General features: G+C 37.9%; 1 protein-coding gene across 1 annotated transcript; it reads left to right on the top strand.

Moving 5' to 3' along the window:
• The first annotated feature begins 6,067 nt into the window (after positions 1 to 6,067).
• On the top strand, positions 6,068 to 17,338 carry LOC131998409 (uncharacterized). Its single transcript, XM_059370699.1, has 5 exons — positions 6,068 to 6,191; positions 13,594 to 14,296; positions 14,353 to 15,928; positions 16,040 to 16,589; positions 17,295 to 17,338. The coding sequence occupies exons 1-5, from the start codon at positions 6,068 to 6,070 to the stop codon at positions 17,336 to 17,338; spliced, it is 2,997 nt and encodes a 998-aa protein (XP_059226682.1).
• Positions 17,339 to 18,721: the final 1,383 nt, after the last annotated feature.

Genomic DNA, 18,721 nt, shown 5'->3' with positions numbered 1-18,721 from the left:
TTATTATTAGATATGGTCCGGTTTGGACCACAAATAAATTATATGTTGGAGACTTGTGTAAAATGTCATCCAATTCGAATAAGATTTGCGCCCTTTGGGGGCTCAAGAAGTAAAATAGAGAGATCGATTTATATGGGAGCTGTATCGGCCTATAGACCGATTCAGACTATAATAAACACGTATGTTAATGGTCATGAGAGAATCGGTCGCACAAAATTTCATTCAAATTGGATAAGAATTGCGCCCTCTAGAGGCTCAAGAAGTCAAGACCCAAGATCGGTTTATATGACAGCTATATCAGGTTTTGAACCGATTTGAACCATATTTGGCACAGTTGTTGGATATCATAACAAAATACTACGTGCCAAAATTCATTCAAATTGGATAATAATTGCGCCCTCTAGAGGTTCAAGAGTCAAGACCCAAGATCGGTTTATATGACAGCTATATAAGGTTATGGGCCGATTTAAACCATACTTGGCACAGTTGTTGGATATCATAACAAAACATGTTGTGCAAAATTTCATTCCAATCGGATAAGAATTGCGCACTCTAGAGGCTCAAGAAGTCAAGACCCAAGATCGGTTTATATGACAGCTATATCAGTTTATAAACCGATTTGAACCATACTTGGCACAGTTGTTGGCTATCATAACAAAACACGTCATGCAAAATTTCATTCCAATCGGATAAGAATTGCGCACTCTAGAGGCTCGAGAAGTCAAGACCCAAGATCGGTTTATATGGCAGCTATATCAAAACATGGACCGATTTAGCCCATTTACAATACCAACCGACCTACACTAATAAGAAGTATTTGTGCAAAATTTCAAGCGGCTAGCTTTACTCTTTCGGAAGTTAGCGTGCTTTCGACAGACAGACGGACGGACGGACGGACATGGCTAGATCGACATAAAATTTCACGACGATCAAGAATATATATACTTTATGGGGTCTCAGACGAATATCGCTTTATATGCCACCTATATCAGGTTATATTCCAATTTAAACCATAATTGAAAAAGTTCTTGGAAGTCATACCAAAACGACATATCCCATATTTCAACCATATTAGATAAGAATTGCGCCGTCTAGAACCCCAAGTAGACTAATCGAGAGATAGGTTTATATGGCGACTATATCTGGATGTGGATTGATTTAGACCATACTTGACATAATTGGTGAAAGTCAAAGTAAAGCACTTCATGTAAAATTTCTAGAAGCTCAAGAAGTCAAGACCCTAGATCGGCTTATATGGCAACTATATCAGGTTATAGACCGATATGAACCATTCTTTACACAGTTGTTGGAAATCATATCAGAACACTTCATGCAAAGTTTCAGCCATATCGGATAGGAATTGCGCCTTCTAGAGGCTAAAGAAGTCAAATCGGGAGATGGGTTTTTATAGCGGCTATAACAGGTTATGGACTGATTTAGACCATACTTGGTACATTTATAGGGAATTATACCGTAACACTTTATGCAAAATTTCAGCCAAATCGGACAAGAATTAGGCGCTCTAGAAGACTGATAGACGGACGGACGGATATGTCTAGATCGATTCAGAACGACAAACCCATCGAAAACGTATTTACTTTATGGGGTCTTCTCGTGTTAGATCGTTTGGGATTGCAAATGGGCCATATCGGTTTAGATTTTGATATAGCTTCCTTATAAACCAATCCACAATCTCCAACTGAGTCCCTGAAAGCCACAAGTTTCGTCCGATTAGGCTGAAATTTTGCACTTGGCGTTCCTTTATGACTTCAAACAACTGTGCTAAGTACTGTCTTAATCGGTCAAAAACCTGATATAGATCCCATATAAACCGATCTCCCGATTTGAATTCTTGAGCCCTTTACTTTAATTAGCTATGACAGAATATTTGTTCCACTAGCCGAACGTAGAATAGCGTTTCAAGCGCCTTGATCTTCTGCGCTCATTCCAAAATCTCTGATATCAAGTTTCGAGGTGTCTCCCACAACTTAATCTTTCCATCGGGCTTTTGGTCTTCCCGGATTGCGTGTACCACCGTGTTTGCCTTCAAAAGACTTCTTTGCTGGAACTTCTTCATCCATTCTAACAACATGACCTAGCCAACGCAGCCGTTGTATTTTGATGCGTGTAACTATGCCAACGTCGTCATACAGCTCGTACTGCTCGTGGTTCATACGTCACCTATATTCTCCATTAACGCAAACTGGTCCATATATTTTACAAAGAATCTTTCTCTCAAATACTCCAAGCACTGCCTCATCTGCATTCACAAATACCCATGCTTCAGAACCATATAACAACCCGAGTAGTATCAGTGTCTTGTATAGTGTAATCTTTGTCTGTCGAGAGGTGGCCTTGTTTCTAAACTGCTTACTTAGTCCAAAGTACCATCTGTTTGCCAGTATTGTTCTTCGCTTAATCTCAAAATTGGTGTCATTCGTTTTGGTTACGGCGGTGCCGAGATAGATAAAGTTACTGACTGTCTCAAAGTTGTGGTTCTCAACTTTCTCCATTTTCTTTATCTGCTCGGTTGTGCAAGGCTTTACTATTTCCGGTGACCGACCAATGATGTCGATGTCGTCGGCATAGGCGAGTAGCATGTGTTCTCTTGTGATTAGTGTACCATATCTACTCACATCTGCATCTCATATAATCTTCTCCAGCAGGATATTAAAGGGATCACACAATAGGCTGTCTCCTTGTCTGAAACCTCGTTTGGTATTAAATGGTTCCAAGAGATTCTTTCCTATTCTTACTGCAATCAGCAGTATCAGCAAGTGTCATCCTGCAGAGTCTTATTAATTTTACAGGGATACCAAACTCAGACATGGCTTGAATTACCTTTAAACGTAAAGGAGTATCGAACGCGGCTTTGTAGTCAACAAAGAGATGGTAGGTGTTGATTTGTCCTTCTTGGGTCTTTTCCAGGATTTGGCGCAGTGTGAATAACTGGTCTAGGGTGGATTTACCAGGTCTAAAGCAGCTTTGGTAGGGCCCAATTATCTCATTGACTTTGGGTTTTAATCTTTCACACAGTACGCTCGAGAGTATCTTGTATGCGATGGGGAGTAGACTTATTCCTCTGTAGTTGGCACATTGCGTCTTGTCTCCTATCTTGTGTACGGGACATAGTATGCTGAATTTGCAATCACCGGGTATGCGTTCTTCCAGCCAGATTGCGCAGATAAGCTGATGCATACGCGGGTAACCCGTCGGCTCCTGCTGCCTTGTTGTTCTTTAGTCGTGTCACTGCTACTTGGACCTCATTCTGACTATGTGGTAAACATTATAAACCATCATCAGGGATTAGTTGTGCGGTATCCTTTTCGCCGTCAACATCGGACACTAGCAGTTGGGTAAAATGTTCTTTCCATATCCTCAGCATGTTATCTGTCAGTTATCAGATTTCCTTCTTTGTCTCTGCAGGAGGATGTGCCTGCACCAAAGCCATCGGTTTGATGTTTAATTCTTTGGTAGAATCTTCGGACTTCATTCTGACTCCTGTAGATCTCAATTCGCTCACACTAACGTCTTTCCATTTCCTTTTTCTTTCTGCGGAATAGACGTTTCTCCTCTCTCCTTTTCTCTCTTGGCTCTCTTGGTCGTGCCATGGGTTTCTTGGAGGAGGCCTCCGCTACCCAAATATGGATTTCGCGACATTTTCCATGGAGTGGGCAATAGTTTGCCACTGCGCCATTATATCATCGGAACAAGGAGTGCTTTCATCAAGCAGTTGGTTCAGTCGATTGGAGTATGCAGATGCCATTTGTTGTGTTTGCAGCTTTTCAATGTCCATCTTCCGTGCAGTGTCAGATCGTACTTTCCTCGCCATGTTCAAACGGGTGTGAATCTTTGCTACAACAAGGTAATGATCCGAATCTATATTCGCTCCACGAATCTGCCAAATTAATGTTTTAAGCTCGCTTAAACCACATTAAATATCCGATTTCGCTGAAATTGGGAACGGTGAGATGTGTTAGGTATTTCGACATCCGTGTTTAATGCGGCCCAGATCGGTTTATAGTTGGATGCTGCTGCTATATACTCCCATCTCCCAATTTAAGGCCTTGGGCCCATAAAAGGCGTATTTATTATCCGATATCGCCAAATTTGGCACAATTAGTTTTGTTAGGACCCTCGACATTCGTACCGAGTGTGGTCAAGATCTAGCTTCATTTGAATATAGCTGACGTATATGCCAATCTCTCGATTTAAGTTCTGGGGCTGACATTTGGTACAGCAAGCTGATTTTATTTCTTCGACATCCCTGTTTAATATGGCCCAGCTCTGTATGTGTATGAGTACAGCTGCCGTTTAGATCGATTTCATGATTTAACGTCTTGGGCTCATATCGACGGCTGTATTATCCCATTTCTTTTAAATGTGACACAGTGAGCATGATGAGATTTTCGGCAGCCTTACCATATATGGTTCAGATTGGTCTATATTTGTATATAGCTGCAATATATACTGATCTCCGGATTTAAGTTTTGGGCCCATAAAGATGCACTTATTATTGTGTTAGGTTGTTCATCATTCCGATCATCATCGGGTTATAGTTGGATATTGCGGCCAAAAAATACCGATCTACCCCGGCACGAGATAGTTGTAGGCACCAACGGATGGAATATTGATGTTCGATCTGTGTGGTGTTCATAGCTGCCAAGAGAAAATTAGCTCCGAGTTACCGGGCGCGTATACAGGTTGCGGATAGTGGATTGCTCCATAGGGAGTAGCTGCAATCGAGAGGAGAGTCTCAGTGAGGGGCCGGTCAGCACCGGCTGTTGCACAAATACTGAGTTCCTATGATGCTCGATATAATAGGGCAGGTTATTGGCACCTTTACATAACCAATGGCCACCCTATTCCCGCGGCGATCGGTCCTTTGGACCCGAACGAGCTTGCTCACCTACAGAAGCTTGATGAGGATCGCCACCTTCACTTGAAAATGAGGCTACAACAACAACAATCGATCTCCCGATTTAAGTTCTTGGACGCATAAAAACAGCGTTTGTAACCCAATTTTACTGAAATTTGGCACAGCGAGGTTTGATCTTGGGTCCTTAAAAGCGCGCTTATTATTCCATTTAGCTGCGATTGGGCACAGTGAGCTATATTGGGCTTTCCAACGTCCGTGCCTTATATGGTTCACATTTATTAACCGATTTCGCAGAAATTTGGTACATTGAGTTATACTAGACCCTTACATATCTTTTACGAATATGGTGGAGCTCTGACCATACCTAGATATAGCTGCCATATAGACCAATTTTCTATTTTAGTGTCTTGAAGATTGAATTGTACTAGACTCCCCGACGCTCGTGCCTAATGGGACTATATTTCGATTAAGTTGCTATGGATTCATAAATGATGTTTAGTAATTAAAGGTGATTTTTTAAGGGATGTAGGAAAGTATTTCAAAAAAGGAAAACACTTAAAATTCAGAAAAATAAATGAAATCCTTATTTGAATCGCTGGTATGGTCCATATAATTGAATGTTTGAAGATTATTTCATGGTCAATACGCTTATTCCAATTTTGGCATAATCTTTCCAATATTTCGGCCGGTATCTCATGCTTCAATGATAAATACATGCTTAAATGTTGTCTTTCAGTGCGTCAATTGAAGCGTGTTTGTCTGTATAGACATGAGCTTTAACATAGCCCCACAAAAAATAGTTAGACTATTTTAGCCGTTAAATTGCACGATCTAGGCGGCCAATTGACCGTTTTTGAACGTAAAATGTTCACCGAACTCGACTCTCAGTAAGTCCATTGTTACGCCTACTATGTGGCATGTGACACTGAGAATTTATTAGTCCATCCATACAGGTCAGGACTCGTTGAGCAAGATAAAGCCATGCACTCATTTCCCATTTCGATTATTGCATCCATGGCGATGAGTATCCAAGTTTCGACCAGGCTGTGCTTAGGGTGGTTTTCTTTGGTTATTTGTTGTTGTCAAAACTCTTTATTTGTTTATCTGTTACAACTGCCCACAAAAACTGCCTTCAACCATCATATACAACTTAAAGCACCATGGCTAATGTATTTGTTAATTATTCAAATGGAGAAAACGCATTTGTACGGCAATTGGCTAGTGCCGCCAAAGGACAAGCGGTTATTAGTGGATTCACTGCTTTGGATAGACTTAATTGATATGATTGTTATAATCAGAACAGTGATGGCTAGTAAGTACATTAAGTGTGCACTATACCAGATACAGTTGCATGGCTATATACAGTGAGGCACGAAAACTTTGTTTTTATACCCACCGACCCCCTAAAGTATATATTAGAGTGTCCTAAAAAACCACCTATTTTGAAGCTCATACACCCATTTTCCTTCACAAATCAAAACAAGTTATGGTTCATTTCGGACCATAATTGAATTGAATATTGGAGACCATAGTACAATAGAAGTCACTATGTAAAATTTCAGCCAAATCTAGTAAGAATTGCGCACTTTAGGGGGACTCTATAAGGCTATAAACCGATTCATACCATATTCAACACGTATCATAAAGGTCATGGGGGAACCCATTGTACAAAATTTCAGCCAAATCGGATAATACTTGCGCCCTTTAGAGGCTCAAGAAGTCAAGATCCCACATCGGTTTATATGGCAGCTATATCAGGTTATGGACCGATATAAACTAATCTTAGCACAGTTGTTAAAAGTCACAACAAAACACCCCATGCCAAATTTCAGATAAATCGGATAATAATTGCACCCTCTAGTGGCTCGAGAAGTCAAGACCTCAGATCGGTGTATATGGTAGCTATATCAGGTTATGTACCGATTTGAACCATTCTTAATACAGTTGTTGGAAGTCATAACAAAACACGTCATGAAAATTTCAGCCAAATCAGATAGGAATTGCGCACTCTAGACGCTCAAGACGTCAAGACCGGTTTATATGGCAGCTATATCAGGTTATGGACCAATTTCAACTATTTTTAGCACAGCTGTTGAAAGTCATAACAAAACACCTCATGCAAAATTTCAGCTATATCGGATGAGAATTGCGCGCTCTATTGGCTCAAGAAGTCAAGATACAAGTTCGGTTTATATGACAGCTATACCAGATTATGAACCGATTTGAATTATACTTAATACAGTTATTGAAAGTGATGCCGAAACACTACGTGCAAAATTTCAGTCAAATCGGACGAGAATTGTGCCCTCTTGAGGCTTAAGAAATCAAGACTCGAGATCGGTTCATAAGGCAGCTATATCAAAACATGGACCGGTTTAGCCCATTTACAATCCCAACCGACGTTCACTAATAAGAAATATTTTTTCAAAATTCCAAGCGGCTAGCTTTACTCCTTCGAAAGTTAGCGTGCCTTCGACAGACAGACGGGCGGACAGACATGGCTAAATCGACATAAAATGTCGCGACGATCAAGAATATATATACTTTATGGGGTCTCAGACGCATATTTCGTGGTGTTACAAACGGAATGACGAAATTAGAATACCCCCATTCTTTGGTGGGGGGTATAAAAACAAAAAACCCCTTTTAAAGAGTATCGAAAATGTAGCTTTTAAATTTATAGTACAGCTCACAATGATCGCGATTTCGCCCTGTGTGAGTCTTAAGACAGACTGCCATGTAAACCTAACCTAACCATAAATAAAACCCAAAAAAGTAGTATATTCTTTATCGTCATGACATTTAAAGTCGAACTAGCCATGTCCGTCCGTAGACCAACGGTCTGTCTATCGGTAAAACTATTCGCTCGAAATTTTGCCCTTAAACTTCTTATAAAAGTAGGTTAGTTGGAATTGAAATGGGTGAAAATGGTCCCTGTTTTGATGCAGCTGCCATATAAACCAACCTCCCGATTAGACTTCTTGAGCTCCAATTTTGTGTATGTCGTTTTGGTATGACTTTCAAGTTGAAAGTTTCAATAACTGTAACAAGTATAGTACAAAGCGGTCCAAAACCTGATATAGCTGGTATATACACCGATTTCCCAATATGACTTCCGAGTCTTTGGAGGGCGCAATTAATACTCGATTTGCTAGAAATTCTGGAAGTGGTATTTTTCGATGACTTTGAAAAAGTCATTCAAGGAACTTGCCTTGATGAAGAGTATATAAGAATCGGCCCAGCAGAACTTTACCTAAACTTTGTCCTCATGAGTTCAGAAGGAAAATAGTATTTGTAGAATTTTTTAAAAATTTTTACAAAAGAAATTTTAGTTTTTTTACCCACCACCGTAGGATAGGGCATATATTCATTTAGTCATTCCGTTTGCAACACATCGAAATATTAATTTCCGACCCTACAAAGTATATATATCTCGAATCGTCATAAAATTCTAAGAGGATTTAACGATGTCCGTGTGTCTGTTCGTCTGTCCGTCTGTAAGTTGTAAGCACTTTATAGCCTTCAAAAATTGAGAGAGCTGAAATTTGGCACAGATACGTCTTTTTGATGCATGCTGGTTAAGTTCTCGAACGGGCCAAATCGGACTATATTTAGATATAGCTGCCATATAAACCGATCACACGATAAAGGGTCTGAAGCCCTTAAAAGCTTTATTTTTTTACCGATTTCACTGAAATTTTAAACAATGAGTAGTTTCAGGCCTCCCGACATCTGACCTAAACATAGATTAGATCGGACTATATTTAGATATAGCTGCCATACTGACCGATCTCCCGATAAAGGGTCTGAAGCCCATAAAAGTTTTATTTTCTTACCGATGTCGCTGAAGTCTCAAACAGTGAGTGGTTTTAGGCCTTGCAACATAGGACCTAAATATGGTTCTGATAGGACTATATTAAGATATAGCTGTCATTTAGACCGATCTGACGATAAGGTATCTGAAGCCCATAAGAGTTTAATTTATTACCCGGTTTTGCTTAAATTTGGAAAAGTTAGTAGATTAAAGCCTCTTAGCATCCGATCTTAATATGGTTAAGATCGGAGTATATTTAGCTGCTATATAGACTGATCTGCTGATAAAGGGTCTTTATTTTACTTTTTATCAGATTTCGATGAAATTTGAAAGAGTGAGTTGTTTTAAGCCTTCCGACATCCGCCCAAAATATGTTTTAAATCGAACTATATTAAGATACAGGTGCCATAGGGACCAATCTACCGATAAAGGTGGATCTGAAGAAGGTCTGCTCATAGAAACTTTAGTTATTAACCGATTTCATCGAAATTTGAAATAGTAAGTTGGTTTAAGCCTTCCGTCATCCGACCCCATATATGGGGGTCTTAATACCATAAAAAGAAGGTTATTGTCTAAATATGTTATTATTATACCCGCACCATAGGATGGAGTATACTAATTTCGTCATTCTGTTTGTAACTACTCGAAATATTCGTCTGAGACCCCATAAAGTATATATATTCTTGATCGTCGCGATATTTTATGTCGATCTAGCAATGTCCGTCCGTCTGTCCGTCCGTCCGTCTGTTTGTCGAAAGCACGCTAACTTCCAAAAGAGTAAAGCTTGCCGCTTGAAATTTTGCACAAATACTTCTTATTAGTGTAGGAGACCCCATAAAGTATATATATTCTTGATCGTCGCGACATTTTATGTCGATCTAGCCATGTCCGTCCGTCTGTCCGTCCGTCCGTCTGTTTGTCGAAAGCACGCTAACTTCCGAAGGAGTAAAGCTTGCAGCTTGAAATTTTTCACAAATACTTCATATTAGTGTAGGTCAGTTTGTATTGTAAGTGGGCCATATCGATCCATGTTTTGATATAGCTGCCATACAAACCGATCTTGGGTCTTGACTTCTTGAGCCTCTAGAGTGCGCAATTCTTATCCGATTGGAATGAAATTTGGCACGACGTGTTTTGTTATAATATTCAACAACAGCGCCAAGTATGGTTCGAATCGGTACATAACCTGATATAGCTGTCATATAAACCGATCTTGGGATCTTGACTTCTTAAGCCTCTAGAGGGCGCAATTATTATCCGATTGGAATGAAATTTTGCACGACATGTTTTGCTATGATATCCAACAACTGTACTAAGTATGGTTCAAATCGGTTCCCAACCTGATATAGCTGCCATATAAACCGATCTGGGATCTTGACTTCTTGAGCCTCTAGAGGTCGCAATAATTATCCGATTGGAATGAAATTTTGCACGACGTGTTTTGTTATGATATCCAACAACTGGTTCAAATCGGTCAATAACCTGATATAGCTGTCATATAAACCAATCTTGGGTCTTGACTTCTTGAGCCTCTAGAGTGCGAAATTCTTATCCGATTTGAATGAAATTTTGCACGACGTGTTTTGGTATAATATGCAATAACTGTGCCAAGTATGGTTCAAATCGGCCCATAACCTGATATAGCTGCCATATAAACCGATCTTGGGTCCTGACTTCTTGAGCCTCTAGAGTGCGCAATTCTTATCCGATTGGAATGAGGTCGCAATTATTATCCGATTTGCCTGAAATTTTGTACGACGGATTCTCCCATGACCAACAACATACGTGTTTATTATGGTCTGAATCGGTCTATAGCCCGATACAGCTCCCATACAAATCGATCTCTCTATTTTACTTCTTGAGCCCACAAAGGGCGCAATTCTTATTCGAATTGGCTGACATTTTACACAGGTCTCCAACATATAATTTAATTGTGGTCCAAACCGGATCATATCTTGATATCGCTCTAATAGCAGAGCAAATCTTTTCTTATATCCTTTTTTGCCTAAGAAGAGATGCCGGGAAAAGAACTCGACAAATGCGATCCATGGTGGAGGGTATATAAGATTCGGCCCGGTCGAACTTAGCACGCTCTTACTTGTTATATTTTTAAATCGATTTTAAACATTAATAGCTTATTTAAATTTATCTCAGATCATTATAATCGAAATAATCAATTTCAATTACTTGCCAAAAAATAAGCATTAATCATTTATGGTACTATGACTTGGATTGTGGAAATTAACAACTGCCGTTTACTGTGCACAGTGTCGTGTAAGGTGAGCGCGCATGCGTATGTACCCCATGTCCATGGTTATGTTCAACAGTTGTGAGCAAACCGAATTGGATGTTTGTACATCAGAAACTGTGTTCGTCTCTGGTTCGATTTAATTAAAAACTCCTAGCTTTGACAGCTTATAATATATAGTGTATATTTGTACATATGGCTGATATCATAATTATCGACGATTTTAAATCGGTTGATTTTATCATATTTTTTTTTTTTTTGCAGGTTGTTGTTGCAGCCAGGTGGCGGCGGCGGTGGATAAGATGACGGCAGCGGTAATACAAGCAACTACACATATAGGAGTATTTAATAAATTTATTTGTGTACTAAAAACTTAAAAAGAATCGAAAATCTTTGGGGGAAAAAATTAGTGATAAAATAAGATTTTTTACAGCAACTGGTTTTATTCACTCCAACGCCGCAAATGTAACGATTGCCGCAAATGCCTCTATTGCCCAAAGAGCTGTTGAGTATCTCAATAAAATATCGATTAATCTTAGTCCAAGATTTATGCGACAAAATATTTGAATTAATTAAAATAAACACTTTATGCCTTTGGGTTTCACCGTTGATTGCCAATGAAGATACCATAGATGATTGCCTGCTATTGATTGAAAAATTCCAGCAAGGAAGTGTTGCCGATATCACAGCTTAAAGTTTAATAGCTGAGATAGACTTACAAAAAGGCAAGATTAGAGTAGATTTACTGCAGACAAAATGTTTTACATGCTTTTATGGAAATTCCTGCTAGACTACAATCAGCGATTTGATGTGTAATTACCACTTAGTATTAATTTAGGAAATTTGTATGTAAACCACTAATGTAGTAAAGAACATATTTGTTAATATATATTTATTATTTATGTCCTATAAAAATGATAAAATAAAAGCTAAGCTCTGATAATACCGTGCAGTAGAAATTTATTGAACAATTACAGTATTCAACGTTTAAAAATGTAACAAGTAATAATGAGTAAAGCTTGACCAGCCCGTTTTTACACTTTAGAAAAATTCAGTTTTGTAGAATATAAAGAATATACCAAAAACAAGTAAAAGGGCGCTAAGTTCGGACGGGCCGAACCTTGGATACCCACCATCTCGGTTATACATGTAAACCACCTTACATCAAAATCCGGTGAAAATTGCATACTTTATGTCCCATAGCAGTTGTATCGAAATATGTTCCGATTTGGACCAAATACTAATAAGTACAAGTCACTGTTCAATTGTGTATAACAAAATATTGGTCTTTATAGTAGCTATATCTAAAACCAGTAAGGAGAGCAAAAGTCGGGCAGTGTCGACTGTATTAAACCCTACACCTACCCTATTAGTACAATGTTGGAGCTATATCCAATTCTGAACCATTTTTGATGGACCTCGGCGAGCAAAAATATGTTCAAATTGTAAAAACTACGGTTGATAAATGACAACATTATTGCAAATTACCCAAAATCTGGCGAACATATATATGGGAGCCATAACTATTGGTTGCCTAAAAAGTAATTGCGGATTTTTTAAAAGAAGGTAAATGCATTTTTAATAAAACTTAGAATGAACTTTAATCAAATATATAATTGCCATTTTGTTCGATAACCTTTTGCCATCTTCCTGGCAAATTTAGTATTCTACGCTCATAGAACTCTGGCCTTTATCTGCGATTTTATAGCCTCATCATTGCCGAAAGTTTTACCATTTAAGGAGTTCTGCAAAGATCGAAATAAATGGTAGTCTGATGGTGCAAGGTCAGGGCTATATGGTGGATGCATCAAAAGTTCCCAGCCAAGCTCACTCAGTTTTTTGGCGAGTGACCAAAGATGTGTGCGGTCTAGCGTTGTCCTGGTGGAATATGACACCTTTACGATTGACCAATTCTGGTCGCTTCTCCTTGATGGCTGTATTCAATTTGTCCAATTTTTGACAGTAAATATCCGAATTAGTCGTTTGGTTCCTTGGAAGCAGCTCAAAATATCCCACACTCTTCCAATCCCACCAAACAGACAGCGTAACCTTCTTTTGGTGGATATCAGCCTTTGAAGTGGTTTGAGCTGGTTCACCATGCTTTTCGACTATCGTTGTTGTAAACAATCCATTTTTCATCTCCAGTTATGATTCGTTTTAAAAACGGATCGAATTCATTGCGTTTAAGGTGCATATCACAAGCGTTGATTCGGTTTGTTAAATGAATTTCTTTCAATACATGTGGTACCCAAATATCAAGCTTTTTCACCAGTCCAAGACTTTTTATGTAATAATGAACGGTTGATTTTGGTATATTGAACTTCTCTCCTAGCTCACGCTCAGTTACATGCCGATCCAATTCGATTAATGCTTAAAATGTTCTTAAAATTTGTCAACGCCGACTATATGAAAAATCAGCACTTACTTTTTGGGCAACCCAATAATACTGAACCGGTTTCAGTTGTTCACTGACAGTTAAATAGTTCAGTCGTGTTTTAATGGATCTCCCTCCTAATACACTTTGCGCCAAGTGCTTTAAGGCTTTAAGTGCCAAATCGATAGCCTGCCACGTTTGTAGAGCTAAATATCATTTTTTCTGTGCGGACATTGATGCAAATATTGCCGAACTTTTTATTAAAAACGCGAACTTAGTTTTCAACTGCAATGATTGTTTGCGTCTCACTTCTAATCTAATTGCTGGCATTTCATCTTTAAAAACTGAAGTAAGAGAACTCAAGCTCTTAATCGACTCTTCACTGAGAGCAGAAGTGCACGAATTGAAGCAAATAATAGAGAACAACAAGCAAACTGAAAAAAAACAACGGCATCAACATAACTCCAATCTTAATACTGCAGCAGTGAGGAGCCGTGATGTTGTTGGTAAGGTTCAAAGTACAAATGCCCCTGTCGCTGCTGCTGTCGAACATTCGTTGAACGTAAACAACAGCCAACATGTTGTGCCATACGCGTCATCTGTATCATCGCTTAACACAGTAGATGCTAATGCTGTTGATAATGATGATGCTGTGTTTGAAGCCAACGTCCTACCTAATTCTAATTGGGTGCGTGTCCAGAGGCGTAGAAAAAGAAAGGATAAGGTCATTTATGGTGAAAATAATACAACAAATGAATTGGATGTTGTTATTTCTAAGAAATGGGTGCATATTTCATCTTTTAAGCCATCAGTTACGAGCGAGCATATCACTGACTTTATTCAAAAGAATGCTAACATTGCAAAGTCTAATATGGAGTGCTATGTGCTTGTGAAAAAAGATGTTGACATCAATAGTTTAAAACGCGTCAACTTTAAGCTTGGTGTTACATCTAATCATTACGATGACGTCATCAACCCAAAGTTATGGCCTACTGATATTAGAATTCGTCCATTTATAAATTTTCAAAAAATGGCAGTGGAATCGCTTCCCCATTGATTAATGAGGTGCATGGTTTAAAAATTTACTACCATAATCTGTCTGGTATGCGTACGAAATCCAAGGATGTTTTTGATTTCTCCAATCAATTGAACTATGATGTTATTGCTCTTGTTGAAACCTGGTTGAACGATGACTTTTGTGATGCTGAGTTCTTCGATCTAAATTTATTTGCTGTTTACCGTAAAGATAGAAATGTTTCAAGGACTGGATATTCTAGAGGAGGTGGTGTGCTCTTGGCCGTTAAATCTCAATACAAGTCAAACTTATGTGGTTTGGATGATGACAGCGGATTATTAGACCAAATTGCTGTATGCATAAATGGTTTAAATCTTAGCGTTGTATTATGTTTGTCTTACATACCTCCAGGTAGTAGTGCATCTATTTATTCGAAGCATATTGATAATATTTTTGCTATTGAAGTAAGCATGGGGTCGAAAGCTAATATTTGTGTTATGGGTGATTTTAATTTACCTAACATTTGTTGGTCAAAATTTGACGACAATCATTTTTTAACGCCCACTAATGTAAACAAGGATTACGAGGTCAATTGTATTGATACTTTATTAAGTTTAAATCTTGTTCAAATTAATCATTTTTCTAATCAACTTCACCGATTTCTTGATCTTATTTTTGTTCCAAATGATTTTAAATTTAATGTTTATGAATGTTTGGCTCCAATTTCCCCATCTAATCTACATCATATGCCTATTGTTGTTGAAGTAGGTTATTTTAACTTTCTAAAATCATCACCGTCTCAAAATCTGGCTCTAAATTATAACGTTTGTGATTTTAATATGTTGAATTCAATTCTTGGCTCCATTGATTGGATAAAAATATTTAATGATAAAACATCATCAGTTTGTTATGATTTTTTTATAGAAAAAGTCTCTGATATACTTAAATCTAATGTTCCGTTTAAGAAAAATAAGCCACATAAACTGCCTTGGTATACGACAGGTCTTAAGAAACTTAAAAATTTACGAAATAAATTTCATAAGCGCTTTTTGGCGCATGGTGATCCAGAAGATTTGGTCCAATGCAAGCATTATCAACGTGAATTTAATTTTTTAAATAAATTCCTCTATAAGCAATACATTCTGGATAAAGAGAATGAAATTAAAGCCAATCCTAAAAGCTTTTGGTCTTATGTTAACTCTAAAAGGAAAACATCTGATATCCCATCTACTCTCACATATAATGGCTGTACATCAAAATCTGGTGTGGACGTGGTTAATATGTTTGCTTCTTTTTTCAAATCTAATTTTGATTCTCCCGTAACAAGTAGCGCGGCAGTCCTTGATTCTGTATCTGCTATTAATTTGGCAAATATTTCTGTTTCGGATGAAGATGTGTTGGACGCTATTTTTAATATTAAGAATAGTTTTAAACACGACGCCGATGGCCTTTGTGCTTATTTTCTAAAAAAGTGTTCTATTTGTGTAGCTCCAATTTTAACTTTCATTTTCAATCTCTCTATTAAGGAGGGTATATTTATTAATAGATGGAAAGTAGCATCAATTACCCCAGTTTTTAAAGGTGGCAGAAAAGACGATGTAACTTGTTACAGGCCAATTGCTAAATTGTCGTGTGTTTCAAAAGTGTTTGAGCATGTTATTCACAAAAAATTGTTTTTTATTTGCAAATCATTTATTTCTCCCCATCAGCATGGATTTTTTTCAGGAAGATCAACTTCAACTAATTTGGTTCTCTTTACAGAATATTGCCTATCTGCCTTTGAACGTGGCTGTCAAGTTGAAGCCATTTACACAGATTTATCAAAAGCTTTCGATAAAGTATCACATTCTATATTGCTCGATAAATTACAAGAATTAGGGTTTCATTCCAATTTTCTTTCTTGGATCGCTTCATATCTTCACAACAGAGTGTGTACAGTAAAGGTGGAGAGTTTTGTATCTTCACCTTATATTCAAACTTCCGGTGTGCCTCAGGGTAGTATCTTGGGGCCACTTCTTTTTATTTTATTCATAAATGGCATTTCCTCATGCTTTTCAACATCTAGATTTCTGCTCTATGCTGATGATTTAAAAATATTTCATAAAATTGAGTCTATGTCTGATGTCTTCGATTTACAGAATGACTTGGACAATCTGCTGAGTTGGTGTATTAGCAACAAGCTTCTTATAAATTTATCGAAATGTGCTCACGTCTCTTTTTACAGATTGCGTCATCCAATCCAAACTTCATTTAAAATTGGTAATTGTGTACTTAAAAAATCAACTTCAGTTCGCGACCTGGGTGTGATTTTTGATTTCTCCTTGTCCTTTGTTCCACATATTGACTATATAATACCTGATGCTTATAAGGTCCTTGCTTTTATTAAGAGAAATTGCTTTGATTTTTCTGATCCTAACACTTTCAAGATATTATATACAACTTTTGTTAGATCAAAGTTGGAGTATGCCGCCATCATTTGGGATCCTTATTGTATTTCGCATATCGGTCGTATTGAACGAATTCAAAAACTTTTTTCTAAATTTGCCCTTAGGCCTTTGTTTCCTTTGGAGCATCCACCATATCGGTCGCGATGTTTGTTACTGGGACTACAGAGTTTGGATTGCCGTAGAAAATTTCAGTCTGCTTTATTTATTTTTGATTTGATTAATAATCGTGTCGATTCTCCCGATTTGTTGGCTTTAGTTCCGTTTTCTGTTCCAGTAAGGAGTTTACGATTTACTGATTTATTTAGTATTAAATTTCATCGTTGCAATTATGCCCGCAATGGACCACTAACACGCTCATTTTTAAATTTAAATCGAATTAATTTAAATTTTCAAAAAGAATCGAAGCCAAGTATTGATTTTAGCACATCTAAAGAAGTATTTAGGTCAAGTTTATATTGCGCTTTTCCCCTAACATAGTTTTTGTAAATATATTTATATTTTTTGAATTTAATCTTAGTCTGTAAGGATATGAATTCCATTGACTATAATAATAATAAATAAATAAATAAATTCACTAGTAATGTCGAGAGTCATTAGAAAATTATTCCTTCCAAAATTCGAGAGAATCGTATTACAGTAAATCGGACGAACATACGTATGGGAGCTATATCCAAATCTGAACCGATTTTTTTCAATTTCAATTCGCTTCGTCTCTAGGCCGAAAAACCCGCCCATACCAAATTTCGAGAAAATCGGTTAACAAATGACCATTTTATTGCAGTATTACTGCAAATCGGACGAACATATATATGGGAGCTAAATCCAAATCTGAAGCGATTTTTTCCAATTTCAATGGGCTTCATCTCTGGGCTGTAAAACGCGCCCATACCAAATTTGAAGACAATCGGATGAAAATTGCGACCTGTAGTTTAAACACAAATTAACATGGACAGACGGACAGACAGACAGACAAACGGACAGACAGACAGACAGGCGTACATAGCTAAATCGAATCAGAAAGTGATTCTGAGTCGATCGGTATACTTGTCAATGGGTCCATCTCTCTTCGTTTTGGGTGTTACAAACTAATTCACCAAGTTGTAATACCCTGTATCACAGTAGTGGTGTAGGGTATAAATAAACTGATCTGATTTATATACAATACGACACGGATGTCGAAAAGCCTAACATAAGTCACTGTGTCATATTTGATTGAAGTCGGATTATTAATGCGCCTTTTATGGGGCCAAGACTTTAAATCGAGATATCGGTCTATATGGCAGCTATACCCAACACTGGACCGATTTGGGCCAAGTTGCAGAAAAATGTCGAAGAGCCTAACACAACGCACTGTCATAAATTTCGGCGAAATCGGACAATAAATGCGCCTTTTATGGGCCCAAAACCTTTAATCAAAATATCGGTCTATATGGCAGCTATATTCAAATCTAGACCGATCTGGGCCAAATTGAAGAAGGACTTCGAAGAGCCTAACACAACTCATTGTCTCAAATTTCATCGATATCGGACAATATATGCGCCTTTTATGGCCCCAAAACCTAAAACCGAGAGATCGATCTATTTGGGAGCTATATCCAAATCTGGACCGATCTAGGCCAAATTGAAGAAGGATTTCGAAGGGCCTAACACAATTCACTGTCACAAATTTCATCGATATCGGACAATAAATGTGGTTTTTATGGGCCTAAGACACCTAATCGGAGGATCGGTTTATATGGCAGCTATATCCAAATCTAGACCGAATTGACGAAAGATGTCGAAGGGCCCAACACAATTCACTGTCCCAAATTTCGGCAAAATCGGGTAATAAATGTGGCTTTAATGGGCCTAAGACCCTAAATCGGACGATCGGTCTGTATGGGAGCTATATCAAGATATAGTCCGATATAGCCCATCATCGAACTGAACCTGCTTATGGACAAA

This window comes from Stomoxys calcitrans, unplaced genomic scaffold (assembly GCF_963082655.1).
Source record: "Stomoxys calcitrans unplaced genomic scaffold, idStoCalc2.1 SCAFFOLD_69, whole genome shotgun sequence".
Lineage (NCBI taxonomy): Eukaryota > Metazoa > Arthropoda > Insecta > Diptera > Muscidae > Stomoxys > Stomoxys calcitrans.
The sequence above is the reverse complement of the archived record's forward strand: the minus strand, read 5'-3'. Positions and strand labels throughout refer to the sequence as shown.